The 18,471-nt window shown below is 43.5% G+C and overlaps 1 protein-coding gene across 5 annotated transcripts in view; it reads left to right on the top strand.

The window, feature by feature from the left end:
• Positions 1-18,471, top strand: part of LOC134957968 (flavin-containing monooxygenase 5-like) — a 183,537-nt gene that overhangs the window by 80,803 nt on the left and 84,263 nt on the right. For all 5 annotated transcript variants that reach the window (XM_063940246.1, XM_063940245.1, XM_063940247.1 and 2 more), the window contains one exon: positions 12,648-12,810. In XM_063940246.1, the coding sequence (XP_063796316.1) occupies positions 12,648-12,810 (163 nt within the window). The remainder of the gene's footprint in view (positions 1-12,647; positions 12,811-18,471) is intronic.

Genomic DNA, 18,471 nt, shown 5'->3' with positions numbered 1-18,471 from the left:
AAAAGTCTTATTTAATCTCTGTTTCCCAGACTTGGAAATGGGGCTCCTGGTCACAGGACCCCAATTGTAGAATTGGGTTTTTCTTTGATCGACCTTCTTATTGTTCTTGACAGGATCAGAAGGAGCTGAAGATTCCACATAGAAAGGTTTGTAATTATGAATGCTGTGATGTGGAAATCTAACACTTCCTTGGCTTATGGAGAGAGCAGTCTTTAATAAAGTGATCAGAACCCCCACAGTAGAAACAAAGTTGAAACTGCATGTGACGCCCGCGTTCCTCTTCAGAAAGTCTAGATCGTGGATTATTCTGGAACTTATCTTTACTTGGTGCAAGGGGCAAGGACTTAGACATAGGGAGATTGGCAGCTGTCGCATCTTTGTTCTCAGCAGACTGTGAGAAGGCTTTAATGGAGATGGGAGCAGAGATATTAGGAGTATCACTGAGACACTTTGAAATAATCGGAACGATGCTAGAGAGAAGGTCTTGTAACTGTTCTAACAGTTGATTGAGAGTCCTTAAATATTCAAATTTCTAAGCGACAGGGAACCATGAGGACCTGGAATTATGGACGGAGGAGATCATCCCCTCAACAGAAATGTATTTCACAAAAATGTCAGAGTTTTCTTGAATCAGATACCTGAAGACGAGTACCAGGTGTAATTTGTGGATTGCTCTCAACTTCTGGAAAGGCAGCCAGAACATCCTGATGCCAATGAGGAAGAACATTAGAATTATTCCCAGGAGAATGAGATGGAGCCCCTTCTAGAGTAAATGGATGGTGCTTGGATTAGGGTAGAGAACTAGAGACCCTCTTTGGAGAAGTTAAATTCAACATTTTTTTAGTAAATATTTTTTAATTACAGCGTCACTGAAGGTCAACAAGTCCTGAAGTATAGGATCATTTGACTCAATAAGTGAATTAGCCCATTCTAGAGCCTCTCCTCTAAAAGACAGAAAAAGGTATTTTACAATATTGACAGGCGTAATATCAGATAATAAATTAGACTCCATGATAGCAAGGTATTGATTCACCAATGCATGATATTGGCCCTCATTCCGAGTTGTTCGCTCGCAAGCTGCTTTTAGCAGCTTTGCACACGCTAAGCCGCCGCCTACTGGGAGTGACTCTTAGCTTATCAAAATTGTGAACGAAAGATTCTCAAAATTGCGAATAGACACTTCTTCTTAGCAGTTTCTGAGTAGCTCCACACTTACTCTGCAACTGCGATCAGTTCAGTCAGTTTCGTTCCTGGTTTGACGTCACAAACACACCCAGCGTTCGGCCAGACACTCCTCCGTTTCTCCAGCCACTCCCGCTTTATTCCCAGAAACGGTAGCGTTTTTTCGCACACACCCATAAAACGGCCAGTTTCCGCCCAGAAATACCCACTTCCTGTCAATCACATTACGATCACCAGAACGAAGAAAAAACCTCGTAATGCCGTGAGTAAAATACCTAACTGCATAGCAAATTTACTTGGCGCAGTCGCACTGCGGACATTGCGCATGCGTATTAGCGACTAATCGCTCCGTTGCGACAAAAAAATAACGAGCGAACAACTCGGAATGACCACCATTGTTCCAGATCTCCATCGAAGTAGACAGGTGATAGAGCGTTGGATGAGAACTTGAAGCTTGGAAATCACTCATAGGAACAGAAATGGAGTTAACCAGAGACATTTTTGACTGGTGAGGAGATGCATTGTCTTGAACTGGAAGGCTAAAGTACTCAATAGGTACTGACGGAGCAGCAGCTGGGAATCACGCTAAAGGAAACTGTGTTGATGTACTGGAAACTTCAGAGCCATGTAATGATGACTGAATATTATCCAGCTGACTGGACAGTTCTTTCAGACACTGGGTAACCCGAACCTGTTTTACCTCCAGATCTTCAAGGTGTGCTGTCAGGTATTGAACCAGTCCTGCAGGAGAAGCCTGATCCTTGACTGGATACATTAGGCCAGTGCTAACTGTCACGCCTGAGGTCCGACTCTGACTAGTGGAGATCTCAGGCTGACTGGAATGTGAATCTGGGAGCTTTGATATTTAACCAGGATATGGTTAATTTGAGCGTAGGCCCGAAGGCATGACCAGAATGGAGGAGACTATAAGATCAAACAAGTCTTTTATTCAGCACGCTAGATGGTACAGATAGCGGCAGATGGTATTAGACTCAATAATCTGTATCACAGATAATGCAGTAACATTGGCACAGGAACAAGGTAATGCAGAAGCATATGTAACATCGATGGCAAGATGTAATATATGAGATGCAGTGTGAACCACTGATGAAGTCCCAATATAATGAGCATACGTTAGCAGACACAGTTGCAGTGTAAACCACTGATGAAGTCAATGTAGAGGAATACACAATGTTTCTGACCACTGGAGAAGAAAGGATACCGATGGTACTGGGTATTGATGGCAGAGCACCAATGAAACAAGAGACCGATGGAGCTGGAGATGGATGGCGGAACACCGATGGAGCTGGAGATGGATGGCGGAACACCGATGGAGCCAGGCAGAGCTGCAAGCAGGATGGAACTCAGGTCTCGGGTCATAATGGAATCTCCTGGAGCAAGGTAACCTGGAAGCAGCTGAGAGCAAACATCCATATAGGGTATGACAATCATAGCATTGACGATCAGGCAGTCCTTACCCAGCATTCTTATAGGAGCCAGTGTGCAGGGATTGGTTGGGATGATCAGGTGGTGTAGGGAAGCTCAGACAGTCACATAATTGGCTGTGCTGCAGTCAGGTGATCAGGACTTGTCACAGCAGTACTCAAGGCTTAGGCTGTGATGTGGATTGAGGCCTAGTAGGCCCAAACACTAGGAAGCAGACATTATGCTGAGAGAGCTATGCAGGAACAGCATGTAAAGACTTTACTGCAAGCTGGGTGTGATAAACAGAGAGCCTGGTTGCTGAACACTGGATCTTGACAATTACACACACAGTGGAATTCCTGCTCAGGTGCTACCCAGCAAGTAATCAAGACTGCAGTTTGTATGTGAAGCAGGTGCCTGTTTGCAGAATAAGCAGAAGTAAGCCACAGAACATGAGAAATCCAGTCAGGATCGTGACACCTTGTACTGTCCTGGAATCATTTTCCTATCGAAGTGGAATCTAGATGGGATTTGGAACCGGGGACACACTACCTCCATCAATTGTCGAAATCCCACTGCAATAATGGCGGATACCGGGTGCACGTCTAACACCAACATAGCTGTCAAGGCCTCAGTTACCCGCTTTGCAACAGGATGACTGCTGTCATATTTAATCTTCCTCACAAAGGACTGTTGGACAGTCAATTGCTTAGTTGAAGTAGTACAAGTGGTCTTCCGACTTCCCCTCTGGGATGACGATCGACTCCCAGCAGCAGCAGCAACAACAGCAGCAGCAGCAGCAATAGGCGTACCATTCAAGCATCTTCCCGAGGAATCCCAGTTAGGAGAGGACTCGTCAGTCATGCCAGTGGCATGGCCTGCAGGGCTATTGACATTCCTGACTGAGGAGGAAATAGACGTTGAGGGAGTTGTTGGTGTGGCTTGCAGGAGCTTGGGTACAAAAGGAAGAAGGGATTTAGGTGTCAGTGGATTGCTTACGCTCTTACCCAAAGTTTCTGAACTTGACAATGACTTCTGATGAATGCGCTGTTGGTGACGTATAAGGGAGGATGTTCCTAAGTGGTTAACGTCCTTACACCTACTTATTACAATTTGACAAAGGCAACACATGACTTGACACCTGTTGTCCGGACTTGTGGAGAAATAATTCTACACCGAAGTGGTGTTTTTTTTTGTTTTTTTTTGTATTTTGCCCAGGCATGACAATGGGCTTTCTCGTCCCATGGACAACAACTGTCTCTACTGTTGCCTTATTCAAGCAAACCACATCACCATCAGAATCCTCATCGTCAACTTTCTCCTCAGTGCCAGCTACACCTATATCCTCCTCATCCCGGTGTTTGTCTACAGTGACCTCTTCAATCTCAATAGCAGCAACTGGACTGGCTGTGTTTTTCCCAGCACTTGCAGGGGGCATGCAAATGGTGGTAGGATCCTTCCCTTTCCATACAGTCTTGGGAAGGTCAGACATCACAACCGCCGAGACACTTGGACTCTCCTTGGGGATTTGTGATACTATCTTAGAATGTACAGTTCTTTGCTGTGCTTTTGCCAGCTTACATAGTTACATAGTTGTTGAGGTTGAAAAAAATTAAACTAAATGCTAAATGTTGTGATCTAGGACCTGCAAGTGTCTCTTAAGTTTTAACAATATTATTAGTGAAAGTAATACAGTGGTAGATAGTTATGCTGTTTACACAGATTTTTTAAAGTGGGTATCAGTCCCTGCTAATCTGGGCATGTCATGATTAAGTGCAGGCTCTAATTTGATATATTGCATATAAGGACAGCAGCGGTGAAGATCTCCTTTTGAATAAGGCTGGCATAATAAGTAACGTTTAGTATCATTTTGTGATTCCACCAAGTCGAGGCTATTCAACTGCTTGCATTGTAGCTGTAACAGTAGCTAAAGACTGTGTGAATATTGTTATGATAACAGCTACAATTGTTGCAACTGCACTCCCAGGGAGCACTTGGTAACCATCACTGAGCTATAGTACTCATAACGTCATACATATTACCGACTAGCGATTGAGATTTGTAAACATCTTTGCTTATTTATATACAGTAAGCATTGTGTCAGTCTCTGCAATTCAGAGAGTAAATGTTGGCATACAATATTAATAAGGTTGAAATATTAACTGGATTGTGTATACAATGATATAGAATATTGATTAGAACATCATCTGCTTTAAGACTCTCAGGGAATCCCTGATATATATTTTTCCAAACCTATTGCTCATAATTGCGTATATATCAAGGCAGGTATGATTATATACCAACATTATTCCTGCCAAATATACATGTAATTTGTTGGCATAACTTTACCTATTGCTAATAATGCGGTATCTATCTCAATTCGGTAAATTCCGTGGAATTTAATATCGGAATCCTCCTTTCTTTCTCCATCTTTCTCTTCTTGAAGCTCTGTTTCTCCTTTTTTCTTTTTTACTCCTTGTTTCTTGTTCGTGGACTCTCACCAACGATCCGGAGGGTATATATAAGTCCTTCCCCCCCACCTAACGTTAGCAGCAGATCCACCTATTGTTCTTTCTGACTGTACTAATCTCAGTTTATCTTTTTCAAGTTATCTCTCATCAGTGATTCACTGGAGGTGCAACATATACCATTCTACCACCATACCACACTGGAACACGCCCAATACCACTGGAACTTGGAATCTAAGCAGGAGTGGGCTTGGCCAGTACTAGGGTCGGAGACCCCCTGGGAATACCGAGTGTAGTAGAATATCCATTTGGGAATACCCGGTGTCTAACACTGACAGCAGAATCACCGTTAACTTCTTCCTTCTACCTTATCAGTCTTTATTGCACAGCAACCTTGGAATCCTATTTAGAAATTGTATCTCACTATAAAGTAATTAATTTGTGAGTTCTGATATATTGACCAGAGGTCCTCTATAAGTATATAGTGCATAGCCGGAGCAGAAGGGTCCATAGATCCACATAGTTGCTTCTGTATGAAACCATAGGATACTGGACTAATGCCCAGGCGTGGTTTAATCTAAATGTTGTATGTTGTTTGTCTTGTAAGTTATTGGATACACTGTCAATTTTAGATTAGAATAAAGATACATTTATCAGAGTGCACTCACAAAAGGGTCTTTCTTCTTCAAAAAATCATATAGAGATTGAAAAAAAGACCGATGTCCATTGGGTTCAACCTGTATAATGTTTTTTTTTTTTTTTTTTTTTAATCTTAATTAAATGCTGTATCCTTGGATATTTTTTTCCCGCTAGGAATTTATCTAATCCATTTTTAAACTTATTTATTGAGTCCACCATTACTACCTTCTCTGGTAAAGAATTTCAAATCTTTACTGTTCCTACTGTGAAGAGCTTAACTCTTTTTTTTTTTTTCATTTTTCTAGCAGGAGGATGAGGGTTTCCATCGTCATGTGAAGCTGTTACTTGCCACTCCGTGTCGTAAATGGCATATTGGCAAGTTTACATTTCTCCTCAGATAATTTAAATTTCTTTTTTTGGGTCATTTTACTGAATTTTGGCTTTTTAGATTTTACATGCCCTCTACTATGACATTGGGCATCGCCTTTGCAGACGATGTTGGTGGCATTTCATCGTCTGTCATGATTAGTGGCAGCAGCTTCAGCACTATGAGGAAGTGGTTCTTGATCTTTCCCTATTTTATCCTCCAAATTTTTGTTCTCCATTATTTTTCTGGAGTTATATAACAATATGCAGCACAGGAGAGCGTACCCCTACACCACACAGGGCAAACACTGTAAAATGTACTTGGATTAAATATTAACAACCCCTTTATTTGGAGTAAATAATATACAGCATAGGATAGCACCACTGTACTTATATGGCAGCACCACTCTACTTATGGCAGCACAGGACACCACCACTGGAGTGACTGGACTGATTCAGCACAAGACAACAGCACTGGACTGAACTTATACAGCACCACTGGACTTATGGCAGCACAGGACACCACCACTCGAGTGACTGGACTGATGCAGCACAAGACACCAGCACTGGACTGAACTTATACTTATTCAGCACCACTGGACTTATGGCAGCACAGGACACCACCACTGGAGTGACTGGACTGATGCAGCACAAGACTATACCACTGGACTGGACTGGCCAATCCCGTAGGGAGGCCCGGGATTGGCCTCCCTACGCCCGACTATAGCAGAGCTGCCAGCTGACTCTGGCCCGGCATCTCCTGCTGCATGGCGCATTGAGGCAAGATACTCAAAGAGCTAAAAGATGTGCTGGTTACACCTTTAACAGATTTATTTAACCAGTCACTAAATACAGGTGCTATTCCAGAGGACTGGAAAAGAGCAAATGTAGTTCCACTGCACAAAAGTGGAAGCAAGGAAGAAGCAAGTAACTACAGACCAGTAAGCCTTACATCAGTAGTAGGGAAAGTAATGGAAAAACTATTAAAAGAAAGAGTAGTGGAATATCTTAAATCAAACAACTTACAGGATCCAAAACAGCATGGATTTACTGGTGGAAGATCATGCCAAACAAATCTTATTGACTTTTTTGACTCTGTGATGAAAATAATAGATCAAGGGGGAGCTGCAGATGTAGCATATCTAGACTTTAGTAAGGCATTTGACACTGTCCCACATCGCAGACTGCTAAATAAACTTGAAAGCCTGGGGGTGGATTATAAATCAGTTAAATGGATAAGAACCTGGTTGCAGGATAGGAAACAGACAGTCGTAGTTAATGGAGTGCAATCTATGGAGGGAAATGTTACCAGTGGAGTACCCCAGGGATCTGTACTTGGTCCAGTTCTCTTTAATATCTTTGTTGGTGACATTGCAGATGGTATTGAAGGGAAGATATGCCTTTTTGCAGATGATACAAAGATATGCAACAGGGTAGACACACCGGGAGGGGTCAAACAAATGATTAATGACCTAGGTAGGCTTGAGAAATGGTCAAGAACGTGGCAACTACAGTTTAATGCTAAAAAATGCAAAATCATGCACTTGGGTCTCAAAAACCCAAAGGCTAAGTATAGTATCAAGGGTACTATAATGGAAACTACTGAGGAGGAAAGAGATTTAGGAGTCACTATTTCAAGTGACTTGAAGGCAGGAAAGCAATGCAACAAAGCAATGAGAAAGGCAAGTCAGATGCTTGGTTGCATAGGGAGAGGAATCAGTAGCAGGAAAAAAGAAGTGATAATGCCACTGTATAGGTCATTGGTACGGCCCCATCTGGAATACTGTGTCCAGTTCTGGAGACCCTATCTCCAGAAGGATATAAATACATTAGAGAGTGTACAAAGAAGGGCAACTAAAATGGTGCATGGCCTACATCACAAAACTTACCCGGAAAGGCTAAAAGATCTTAACATGTATAGTTTGGAGGAGAGAAGGGAAAGGGGAGACATGATAGAAACTTTCAAATATATAAAGGGTCTTACCAAAGTTCAGGAGGGAAACATTCATCAAAGGAAAAGAAGTATTAGAACTCGAGGGCATACATTGAGACTGGAGGGGGGGAGGTTCAGGGGAAATTTAAGGAAAAATTACTTCACAGAAAGGGTAGTGGATAAGTGGAATAGCCTCCCATCAGAGGTGGTAGAGGCTAAGACTGTAGGGCAATTTAAACATGCTTGGGACAGGCATATGAATATCCTTACAAAGAATCAAGGTTAAAAAAGGGTTGAGATTGCCTAAAGGATAAAATAAAAAAGGGGCAGACTAGATGGGCCAAGTGGTTCTTATCTGCCGTCAAATTCTATGTTTCTATGTTTCTAAGATGTATGAGGACACATCTGTAACCAAGCAGAGGTAGAGGTCACAGTGTTAGTGGCCAATCACTTTGAACCCTCAGCTACAGATGTGTCCTCCTACATTCGTGCTGCAGTCTTGTTAAACAGCCCTTCTAGTCATGACATGCCAACAGCTTATGCAAAATAATCATTAAATATAGACATACTGTAATTGCTCTAAATCAAAAGTTTAAAAACTAAATGAACTTGGCAATTCAATTAGAAGCAACCAGAACACCAGCACCGCGCAGCTACGAACATCCATATCTTGTACTCCATAAAGGTGTGGAGTTAAATGTGCGACATAGTGGCACTGTAAATCTTGGTGATGTGTTTAGTTGTAACCTCACATTGGGGCAGATATATTAAGCCTGGAGAAGGGATAAAGAAGTGATAAAGCAGTGATAAGTGGAAAGTGATAACGCACAAGTCAGTCAGCTCCTGTCATTTTTCAAATCTGTAATGATTGGCTGGTGCGTTATCACTGGTATATTACTTCTTTATCCCTTCTCCAGGTTAATACATCTGCCCCATTGATAGAAAGCCCCATTAGGAGTCCTATCCATATGCAAAGAACAGATCTTTAAGTAAAATGACATCAAGAATGGGTATTGGAGATAATTTACACTTTTCTAGCCATCATCCAAAAATGATATGTAGCGAGAGAGATAAGTGATGTTTTAACAGAGCTTCTGGCAGTGCTCTTTTAGGACTATTATTAGTTTCTCCCAAAATGAACCCCAATATGAAATTGTTTATTGGAAGATGAGGATTGTATAATAAGGCCTTAGAACAGAGGTTCCCAAACTGATTTCTCAAACCATCCAAATGGTCCGGATTATAAGGTTAACCGTGCTTTGTCATAAGTGCTTTAATTAGGACATCAGTCCATTTGATTTAACTATCTGTGTTTCAGCCATGGATATCCTTAAAACCTGGACTGTTATGTTGCCTTGAAGACAGAATTTGTGAACCACTGCCTTATGATATTGGACACGTTTTTGTCAGTCGCAGTGGTCACATCTACTAATGAAAGTATCCTATTGGTAAGATTTTATTTTTACATTTAGGATACTGTTAGTACAGCTTGAGTATCCCATATCCAAATATTCCGAAATACGGAATATTCCGAAATACGGACTTTTTTGAGTGAGACTGAGATAGTGAAACCTTTGTTATTTGATGGCTCAGTGTACACAAACTTTGTTTAATACTCAGTTATTAAAAATATTGTATTAAATGACCTTCAGGCTGTGTGCATAAGGTGTATATGAAACATAAATGAATTGTGTGAATGTACATACACTTTGTTTAATGCAAAAAGTTATTAAAAATATTGGCTAAAATGACCATCAGGCTGTGTGTATAAGGGGTATATGTAACATAAATGCATTCTGTGCTTAGATTTAGGGCCCATCACCATAATATCTCATTATGGTATCTAATTATTCCAAAATACGGAAAAATCCGATATCCAAAATTCCTCTGGTCCCAAGCATTTTGGATAAGGGATACTCAACCTGTAATTCTATAAAAACCCTTTAGTGAGCCTCCAGCTAAATGCTGCCCTGGAAAGACGAGGGAAAAGGAACGAAACACACGAGCTGTGAGCTGCATATTTGTGAAAAGAACAAAGGTTAAATGTAGTTTGTGTTATTAAGTCAGATAAAGACTAATAACGCCAGATAAGAAAAAGAGCAAAGGTCTTGAAATGGGATATTTTGCTTATGAGGAGAAATTCACATCAGGAATCTTTCGTCATCATATGGTATATGGTAAAGATTAGAAAATGTAGACAAAAGAACATTCCAAACAGATCTGTGACAAGGTTATTGAGAAGGGATGTATGTGACTGTTATGTGGCTGGCGGTCGTGACCGCCTGTCACAATTCCTCTCCCTACATCCCGCCCCCTTAGAATCCCGACAGTCGACATGCCGACTAGCAGGGACTATTCCTGTGACATCCATAGAGTGGTAATAGAACCTGTGCGTTGCTCAAACCCCGCCCCCCCCCCTTCCCTGCCGGCCATCTCGATGCTGGGATCCCAGCGTCGGTATGGTGACCGCTGATCACGCATACCCAACCCCATTGAGAAGTACCAATCATGAAAAGGGTACAAGAATGTTTCCAAGGCATGGAATAACTCCAGAAGTCCATCTTTAAAGAAAATTGTGAATCTGCTTAGAACAGGCTGTTCTCCAAAACTGAGCAACTGGATAAGATCACTTCCCAAATCATTCAATGGGCAAAAAAAAAACCACATACAAAACATGGCCTTATAAAATGTATGACCAGTGTTTTATTTATTTTATATAATTTTAAGGAATATAAAAATGTAAAGGGCTGTACATGCAATTAGCTGTATAAAGAGAGGACAACAAAAGCCAATGGCATTCATAAATTAATTATAGAGATGAGAGGAACTGTGCCTGGGATAATAGCACATACAGAGTTTTTGGGTTATAGAGTATGGGTGGGTAGCAAGAGGAAAGCCCTGGTTGAAACAAACATAATAGCCTGGATACAGTTTATACAAAGATATGTGGGAGATACTGTATGACCACAAGAAGATCATTTTGACAATGGTTGGATTAAACACCTTTGGCACTTTATCAAGTATTAAGTAATAGTGGGAATTCAATTAAATTCAACATGGCACAGCATTGTAAGTGTATACATATATACAGTGGGTCCTACCTTTGGAGGCCAGGGGGCCTGCTGCTGCCCATGTAGGAGAGAGAGAGGTGAGAGCCGCCGTCCCCATCCAGCCAGGTCCCGGCGCCTGTGCAATGGATCTGGCAGACACGGGACCTGCGCATCTGCACAAGCGGTGGCTTGTTTGTGCATAAGCATACCCCGACTTCTATGGGCTGCATCAGCAGGGCTGCCAAGAGAAATTCTGGGCCCCAGTACAGTAACTTCCTGCCCCCCCCCCCCCCTGCAAGGGGTGTGGCCACAACCTGTTGGTTACATGGCTGCACCACTTTGGGGGTATGTCTAGCACACGAGAAGTACCCACTCACAGGAGCATGACATAAATCCCAGCAGTTGTGACAAAAATGTTCACTATTAGGATGGTGGGTCAGTCACATAAAAGCTGCATTGGTTGCAGAGCGCACTCCCTGGAACACCATCATTTTGTGAAAGTGCATCCTCCATTGTAATTTTGGGATAAAGGATGCACTATAGTGTGTAAGTGCAATCACGGTATACACACACACACACACACACACACACACACACACTATATGCAGAAATACCACATAACTTTCAGTACTTACCATGATTGAATTTGAATAAACTGAAATGTTGACTTGCACATTAGTGGCCACAGTATTTCTGCTTATAGTACCAGTCATCCCACTAAGGGCACCCGGGAAGTTGTGCAGTATTTTGGACAGAGTGCCAGCCAGAGATAGATAGATAGATATTACACACACACATACAGGGCAGTAGAGAGTCTGGCTAGGCCCAGGTACTTGTCAGGGGCCATTGCCTATTCACAGGAGGCGTGGTCATGCACCCTTTTAAAAAATACAGAAAAAAATTGTATTTTAAACACCACCATGACCACACTCCAGCCCAGCATTCAGCAACGTGTGCTGGACTTAGGAGAAGAGCTGTAGCTGCTGCTGTCAGTTAAGTAGGAGAAAGCCCAGGGCCCCCACTGGGCCCCTCCATCAGACCTGGGCCCCGGTAATCTGCACACCCCCTCTCTGTGCATCAGCTGCAATTCATAGAAGCTGAGTAGGGCTGACAATGAAGCAGGGAGTGGCTTCCAACAGTAAGCCAGCTCTCTGCTAATCGCAGGAAACACCTTCCACCTGCCCTGCGGGTGACTGACCGGTAGGACTTCCAATAAGAAGTCACAGTGAAGCCAGTACAGTTACGGACTGCATCTGGCTTCACTAACGCTGGCGGATTTTACCCGGGGGACTGCAGCCCTGCAGCCCATAGGCAAAATCTGCCACTGCGTTATGCTTTGGTTTGTGTTTTTAATAGAAATGTATATTTTTATATACTCATAAACATATTATCATATAAAATAGATGCATTACATCACAAAATGCACTGCAAGCCAACATATTTGTAGTTACCATAGGACCATAGATCTATTCTTATGGGGGGTCTTAACTATCATTTGAATAGTGTAATTTGGCAAACCGTATTGCTTGCTACATTTAGCATATAAACATGTTACTTAATACGGTATTAATAAACCTATTTCAGACTACTGTTTGCAGTATAAAGAAAAGCGAAAACTTCTCTACCACTGGTCAGTGGATTATTATCACTGAAAAGGAAGGGAAGCAAGACACAAGCATCTTTGATGCAGTGATGATGTGTACTGGACATCATACATTCCCTAATCTACCACTATCTTCTTTTCCAGGTAAGTGTTCTCCGTTATTCTTATTATGATGACGAAGATTTATTAGAATTATCATCATCATTGTTGTTATTATGTTTATTTCTAAAGCAAACTATCCTACTGTTTGTGAAGTTGTTGTTGCTGGCAACTGCACCCAAACTTGCGCCCTTCACAGGCTGATTTCTTCCTCAATTCGCACAATTTTCCTCTGAGTCCTATGGGGCAGCGAGCAATTTTGTGCAAGTTCGGACCGCTGTAAAGTGCGGCTGCTGCTGTGATGACTTGCGGGTGCAAGTTTATTGAATATAATTGGATTGACCCCAATATAGCTTTGCCTTGGAGGATCAGTATACTGTAATTACACATTTTGTATGAAGACTGACCAAATATATATATATATATAAAAAAGCGAATAAGATCAGAGCGACCATAAGTGGTAAATACTCTAGGAGACTAAAAGTTTCTTTTAAAACCAATGCGGGGTTTATTTACAACGAATGTTTCATCAGACCAGACGAAACGCGTTGGATGATTCCTGCTACTATTGAAATCCTCAGTTAAGCTGCTTTTTCTTTATACGGCATTTTTTATATATATTTATATATATATATATATATATATATATATATATAATATATATATATATTAGAGATGAGCGCCTGAAATTTTTCGGGTTTTGGTTTTGGGTTCGGTTCCGCGGCCGTGTTTTGGGTTCGAACGCGTTTTGGCAAAACCTCACCGAATTATTTTTGTCGGATTCGGGTGTGTTTTGGATTCGGGTGTTTTTTTCCAAAAACACTAAAAAACAGCTTAAATCATAGAATTTGGGGGTCATTTTGATCCCAAAGTATTATTAACCTCAAAAACCATAATTTACACTCATTTTCAGTCTATTCTGAATACCTCACACCTCACAATATTATTTTTAGTCCTAAAATTTGCACCGAGGTCGCTGTGTGAGTAAGATAAGCGACCCTAGTGGCCGACACAAACACCGGGCCCATCTAGGAGTGGCACTGCAGTGTCACGCAGGATGTCCCTTCCAAAAAACCCTCCCCAAACAGCACATGACGCAAAGAAAAAAAGAGGCGCAATGAGGTAGCTGTGTGAGTAAGATTAGCGACCCTAGTGGCCGACACAAACACCGGGCCCATCTAGGAGTGGCACTGCAGTGTCACGCAGGATGGCCCTTCCAAAAAACCCTCCCCAAACAGCACATGACGCAAAGAAAAAAAGAGGCGCAATGAGGTAGCTGACTGTGTGAGTAAGATTAGCGACCCTAGTGGCCGACACAAACACCGGGCACATCTAGGAGTGGCACTGCAGTGTCACGCGGGATGTCCCTTCCAAAAAACCCTCCCCAAACAGCACATGACGCAAAGAAAAAAAGAGGCGCAATGAGGTAGCTGTGTGAGTAAGATTAGCGACCCTAGTGGCCGACACAAACACCGGGCACATCTAGGAGTGGCACTGCAGTGTCACGCAGGATGTCCCTTCCAAAAAACCCTCCCCAAACAGCACATGACGCAAAGAAAAAAAGAGGCGCAATGAGGTAGCTGTGTGAGTAAGATTAGCGACCCTAGTGGCCGACACAAACACCGGGCCCATTTAGGAGTGGCACTGCAGTGTCACGCAGGATGTCCCTTCCAAAAAACCCTCCCCAATCAGCACATGATGCAAAGAAAAAGAAAAGAAAAAAGAGGTGCAAGATGGAATTATCCTTGGGCCCTCCCACCCACCCTTATGTTGTATAAACAAAACAGGACATGCACACTTTAACCAACCCATCATTTCAGTGACAGGGTCTGCCACACGACTGTGACTGATATGACGGGTTGGTTTGGACCCCCCCCAAAAAAGAAGCAATTAATCTCTCCTTGCACAAACTGGCTCTACAGAGGCAAGATGTCCACCTCATCTTCACCCTCCGATATATCACCGTGTACATCCCCCTCCTCACAGATTATCAATTCGTCCCCACTGGAATCCACCATCTCAGCTCCCTGTGTACTTTGTGGAGGCAATTGCTGCTGGTCAATGTCTCCGCGGAGGAATTGATTATAATTCATTTTAATGAACATCATCTTCTCCACATTTTCTGGATGTAACCTCGTACGCCGATTGCTGACAAGGTGAGCGGCGGCACTAAACACTCTTTCGGAGTACACACTTGTGGGAGGGCAACTTAGGTAGAATAAAGCCAGTTTGTGCAAGGGCCTCCAAATTGCCTCTTTTTCCTGCCAGTATAAGTACGGACTGTGTGACGTGCCTACTTGGATGCGGTCACTCATATAATCCTCCACCATTCTATCAATGTTGAGAGAATCATATGCAGTGACAGTAGACGACATGTCCGTAATCGTTGTCAGGTCCTTCAGTCCGGACCAGATGTCAGCATCAGCAGTCGCTCCAGACTGCCCTGCATCACCGCCAGCGGGTGGGCTCGGAATTCTGAGCCTTTTCCTCGCACCCCCAGTTGCGGGAGAATGTGAAGGAGGAGATGTTGACAGGTCGCGTTCCGCTTGACTTGACAATTTTGTCACCAGCAGGTCTTTCAACCCCAGCAGACCTGTGTCTGCCGGAAAGAGAGATCCAAGGTAAGCTTTAAATCTAGGATCGAGCACGGTGGCCAAAATGTAGTGCTCTGATTTCAACAGATTGACCACCCGTGAATCCTTGTTAAGCGAATTAAGGGCTGCATCCACAAGTCCCACATGCCTAGCGGAATCGCTCCGTGTTAGCTCCTTCTTCAATGCCTCCAGCTTCTTCTGCAAAAGCCTGATGAGGGGAATGACCTGACTCAGGCTGGCAGTGTCTGAACTGACTTCACGTGTGGCAAGTTCAAAGGGCATCAGAACCTTGCACAACGTTGAAATCATTCTCCACTGCACTTGAGACAGGTGCATTCCATCTCCTATATCGTGCTCAATTGTATAGGCTTGAATGGCCTTTTGCTGCTCCTCCAACCTCTGAAGCATATAGAGGGTTGAATTCCACCTCGTTACCACTTCTTGCTTCAGATGATGGCAGGGCAGGTTCAGTAGTTTTTGGTGGTGCTCCAGTCTTCTGTACGTGGTGCCTGTACGCCGAAAGTGTCCCGCAATTTTTCTGGCCACCGACAGCATCTCTTGCACGCCCCTGTCGTTTTTTAAAAAATTCTGCACCACCAAATTCAAGGTATGTGCAAAACATGGGACGTGCTGGAATTTGCCCATATTTAATGCACACACAATATTGCTGGTGTTGTCCGATGCCACAAATCCACAGGAGAGTCCAATTGGGGTAAGCCATTCCGCGATGATCTTCCTCAGTTGCCGTAAGAGGTTTTCAGCTGTGTGCGTATTCTGGAAAGCGGTGATACAAAGCGTAGCCTGCCTAGGAAAGAGTTGGCGTTTGCGAGATGCTGCTACTGGTGCCGCCGCTGCTGTTCTTGCGGCGGGAGTCCATACATCTACCCAGTGGGCTGTCACAGTCATATAGTCCTGACCCTGCCCTGCTCCACTTGTCCACATGTCCGTGGTTAAGTGGACATTGGGTACAACTGCATTTTTTAGGACACTGGTGAGTCTTTTTCTGACGTCCGTGTACATTCTCGGTATCGCCTGCCTAGAGAAGTGGAACCTAGATGGTATTTGGTAACGGGGGCACACTGCCTCAATAAATTGTCTAGTTCCCTGTGAACTAACGGCGGATACCGGACGCACGTCTAACACCAACATAGTTGTCAAGGACTCAGTTATCCGCTTTGCAGTAGGATGACTGCTGTGATATTTCATCTTCCTCGCAAAGGACTGTTGAACAGTCAATTGCTTACTGGAAGTAGTACAAGTGGGCTTACGACTTCCCCTCTGGGATGACCATCGACTCCCAGCGGCAACAACAGCAGCGCCAGCAGCAGTAGGCGTTACACGCAAGGATGCATCGGAGGAATCCCAGGCAGGAGAGGACTCGTCAGACTTGCCAGTGACATGGCCTGCAGGACTATTGGCATTCCTGGGGAAGGAGGAAATTGACACTGAGGGAGTTGGTGGGGTGGTTTGCGTGAGCTTGGTTACAAGAGGAAGGGATTTACTGGTCAGTGGACTGCTTCCGCTGTCACCCAAAGTTTTTGAACTTGTCACTGACTTATTATGAATGCGCTGCAGGTGACGTATAAGGGAGGATTTTCCGAGGTGGTTAACGTCCTTACCCCTACTTATTACAGCTTGACAAAGGGAACACACGGCTTGACACCTGTTGTCCGCATTTCTGGTGAAATACCTCCACACCGAAGAGCTGATTTTTTTGGTATTTTCACCTGGCATGTCAACGGCCATATTCCTCCCACGGACAACAGGTGTCTCCCCGGGTGCCTGACTTAAACAAACCACCTCACCATCAGAATCCTCCTGGTCAATTTCCTCCCCAGCGCCAGCAACACCCATATCCTCCTCATCCTGGTGTACTTCAACACTGACATCTTCAATCTGACTATCAGGAACTGGACTGCGGGTGCTCCTTCCAGCACTTGCAGGGGGCATGCAAATAGTGGAAGGCGCATGCTCTTCACGTCCAGTGTTGGGAAGGTCAGGCATCGCAAACGACACAATTGGACTCTCCTTGTGGATTTGGGATTTCAAAGAACGCACAGTTCTTTGCGGTGCTTTTGCCAGCTTGAGTCTTTTCAGTTTTCTAGCGAGAGGCTGAGTGCTTCCATCCTCATGTGAAGCTGAACCACTAGCCATGAACATAGGCCAGGGCCTCAGCCGTTCCTTGTCACTCCGTGTGGTAAATGGCATATTGGCAAGTTTACGCTTCTCCTCCGACAATTTTATTTTAGGTTTTGGAGTCCTTTTTTTTCTGATATTTGGTGTTTTGGATTTGACATGCTCTGTACTATGACATTGGGCATCGGCCTTGGCAGACGACGTTGCTGGCATTTCATCGTCTCGGCCATGACTAGTGGCAGCAGCTTCAGCACGAGGTGGAAGTGGATCTTGATCTTTCCCTAATTTTGGAACCTCAACTTTTTTGTTCTCCATATTTTATAGGCAGAACTAAAAGGCACCTCAGGTAAACAATGGAGATGGATGGATTGGATACTAGTATACAATTATGGACGGACTGCCACGGTTAGGTGGTATAAAAAAACCACGGTTAGGTGGTATATAATACAATTATGGATGGACGGACTGCCTGCCGAGTGCCGACACAGAGGTAGCCACAGCCGTGAACTACCGCACTGTACACTGGTTGATAAAGAGATAGTAGTATACTCGTAACAACTAGTATGACGACGGTATAAAGAATGAAAAAAAAACCACGGTTAGGTGGTATATATTATAATACAATTATGGTTGGACGGACTGCCTGCCGAGTGCCGACACAGAGGTAGCCACAGCCGTGAACTACCGCACTGTACACTGGTTGATAAAGAGATAGTAGTATACTCGTAACAACTAGTATGACGACGGTATAAAGAATGAAAAAAAAACCACGGTTAGGTGGTATATATTATAATACAATTATGGTTGGACGGACTGCCTGCCGAGTGCCGACACAGAGGTAGCCACAGCCGTGAACTACCGCACTGTACACTGGTTGATAAAGAGATAGTAGTATACTCGTAACAACTAGTATGACGACGGTATAAAGAATGAAAAAAAAACCACGGTTAGGTGGTATATAATACAATTATGGTTG

Source organism: Pseudophryne corroboree, chromosome 9 (assembly GCF_028390025.1).
Source record: "Pseudophryne corroboree isolate aPseCor3 chromosome 9, aPseCor3.hap2, whole genome shotgun sequence".
Lineage (NCBI taxonomy): Eukaryota > Metazoa > Chordata > Amphibia > Anura > Myobatrachidae > Pseudophryne > Pseudophryne corroboree.
This window is presented reverse-complemented; position numbering and strand designations above follow the sequence as displayed.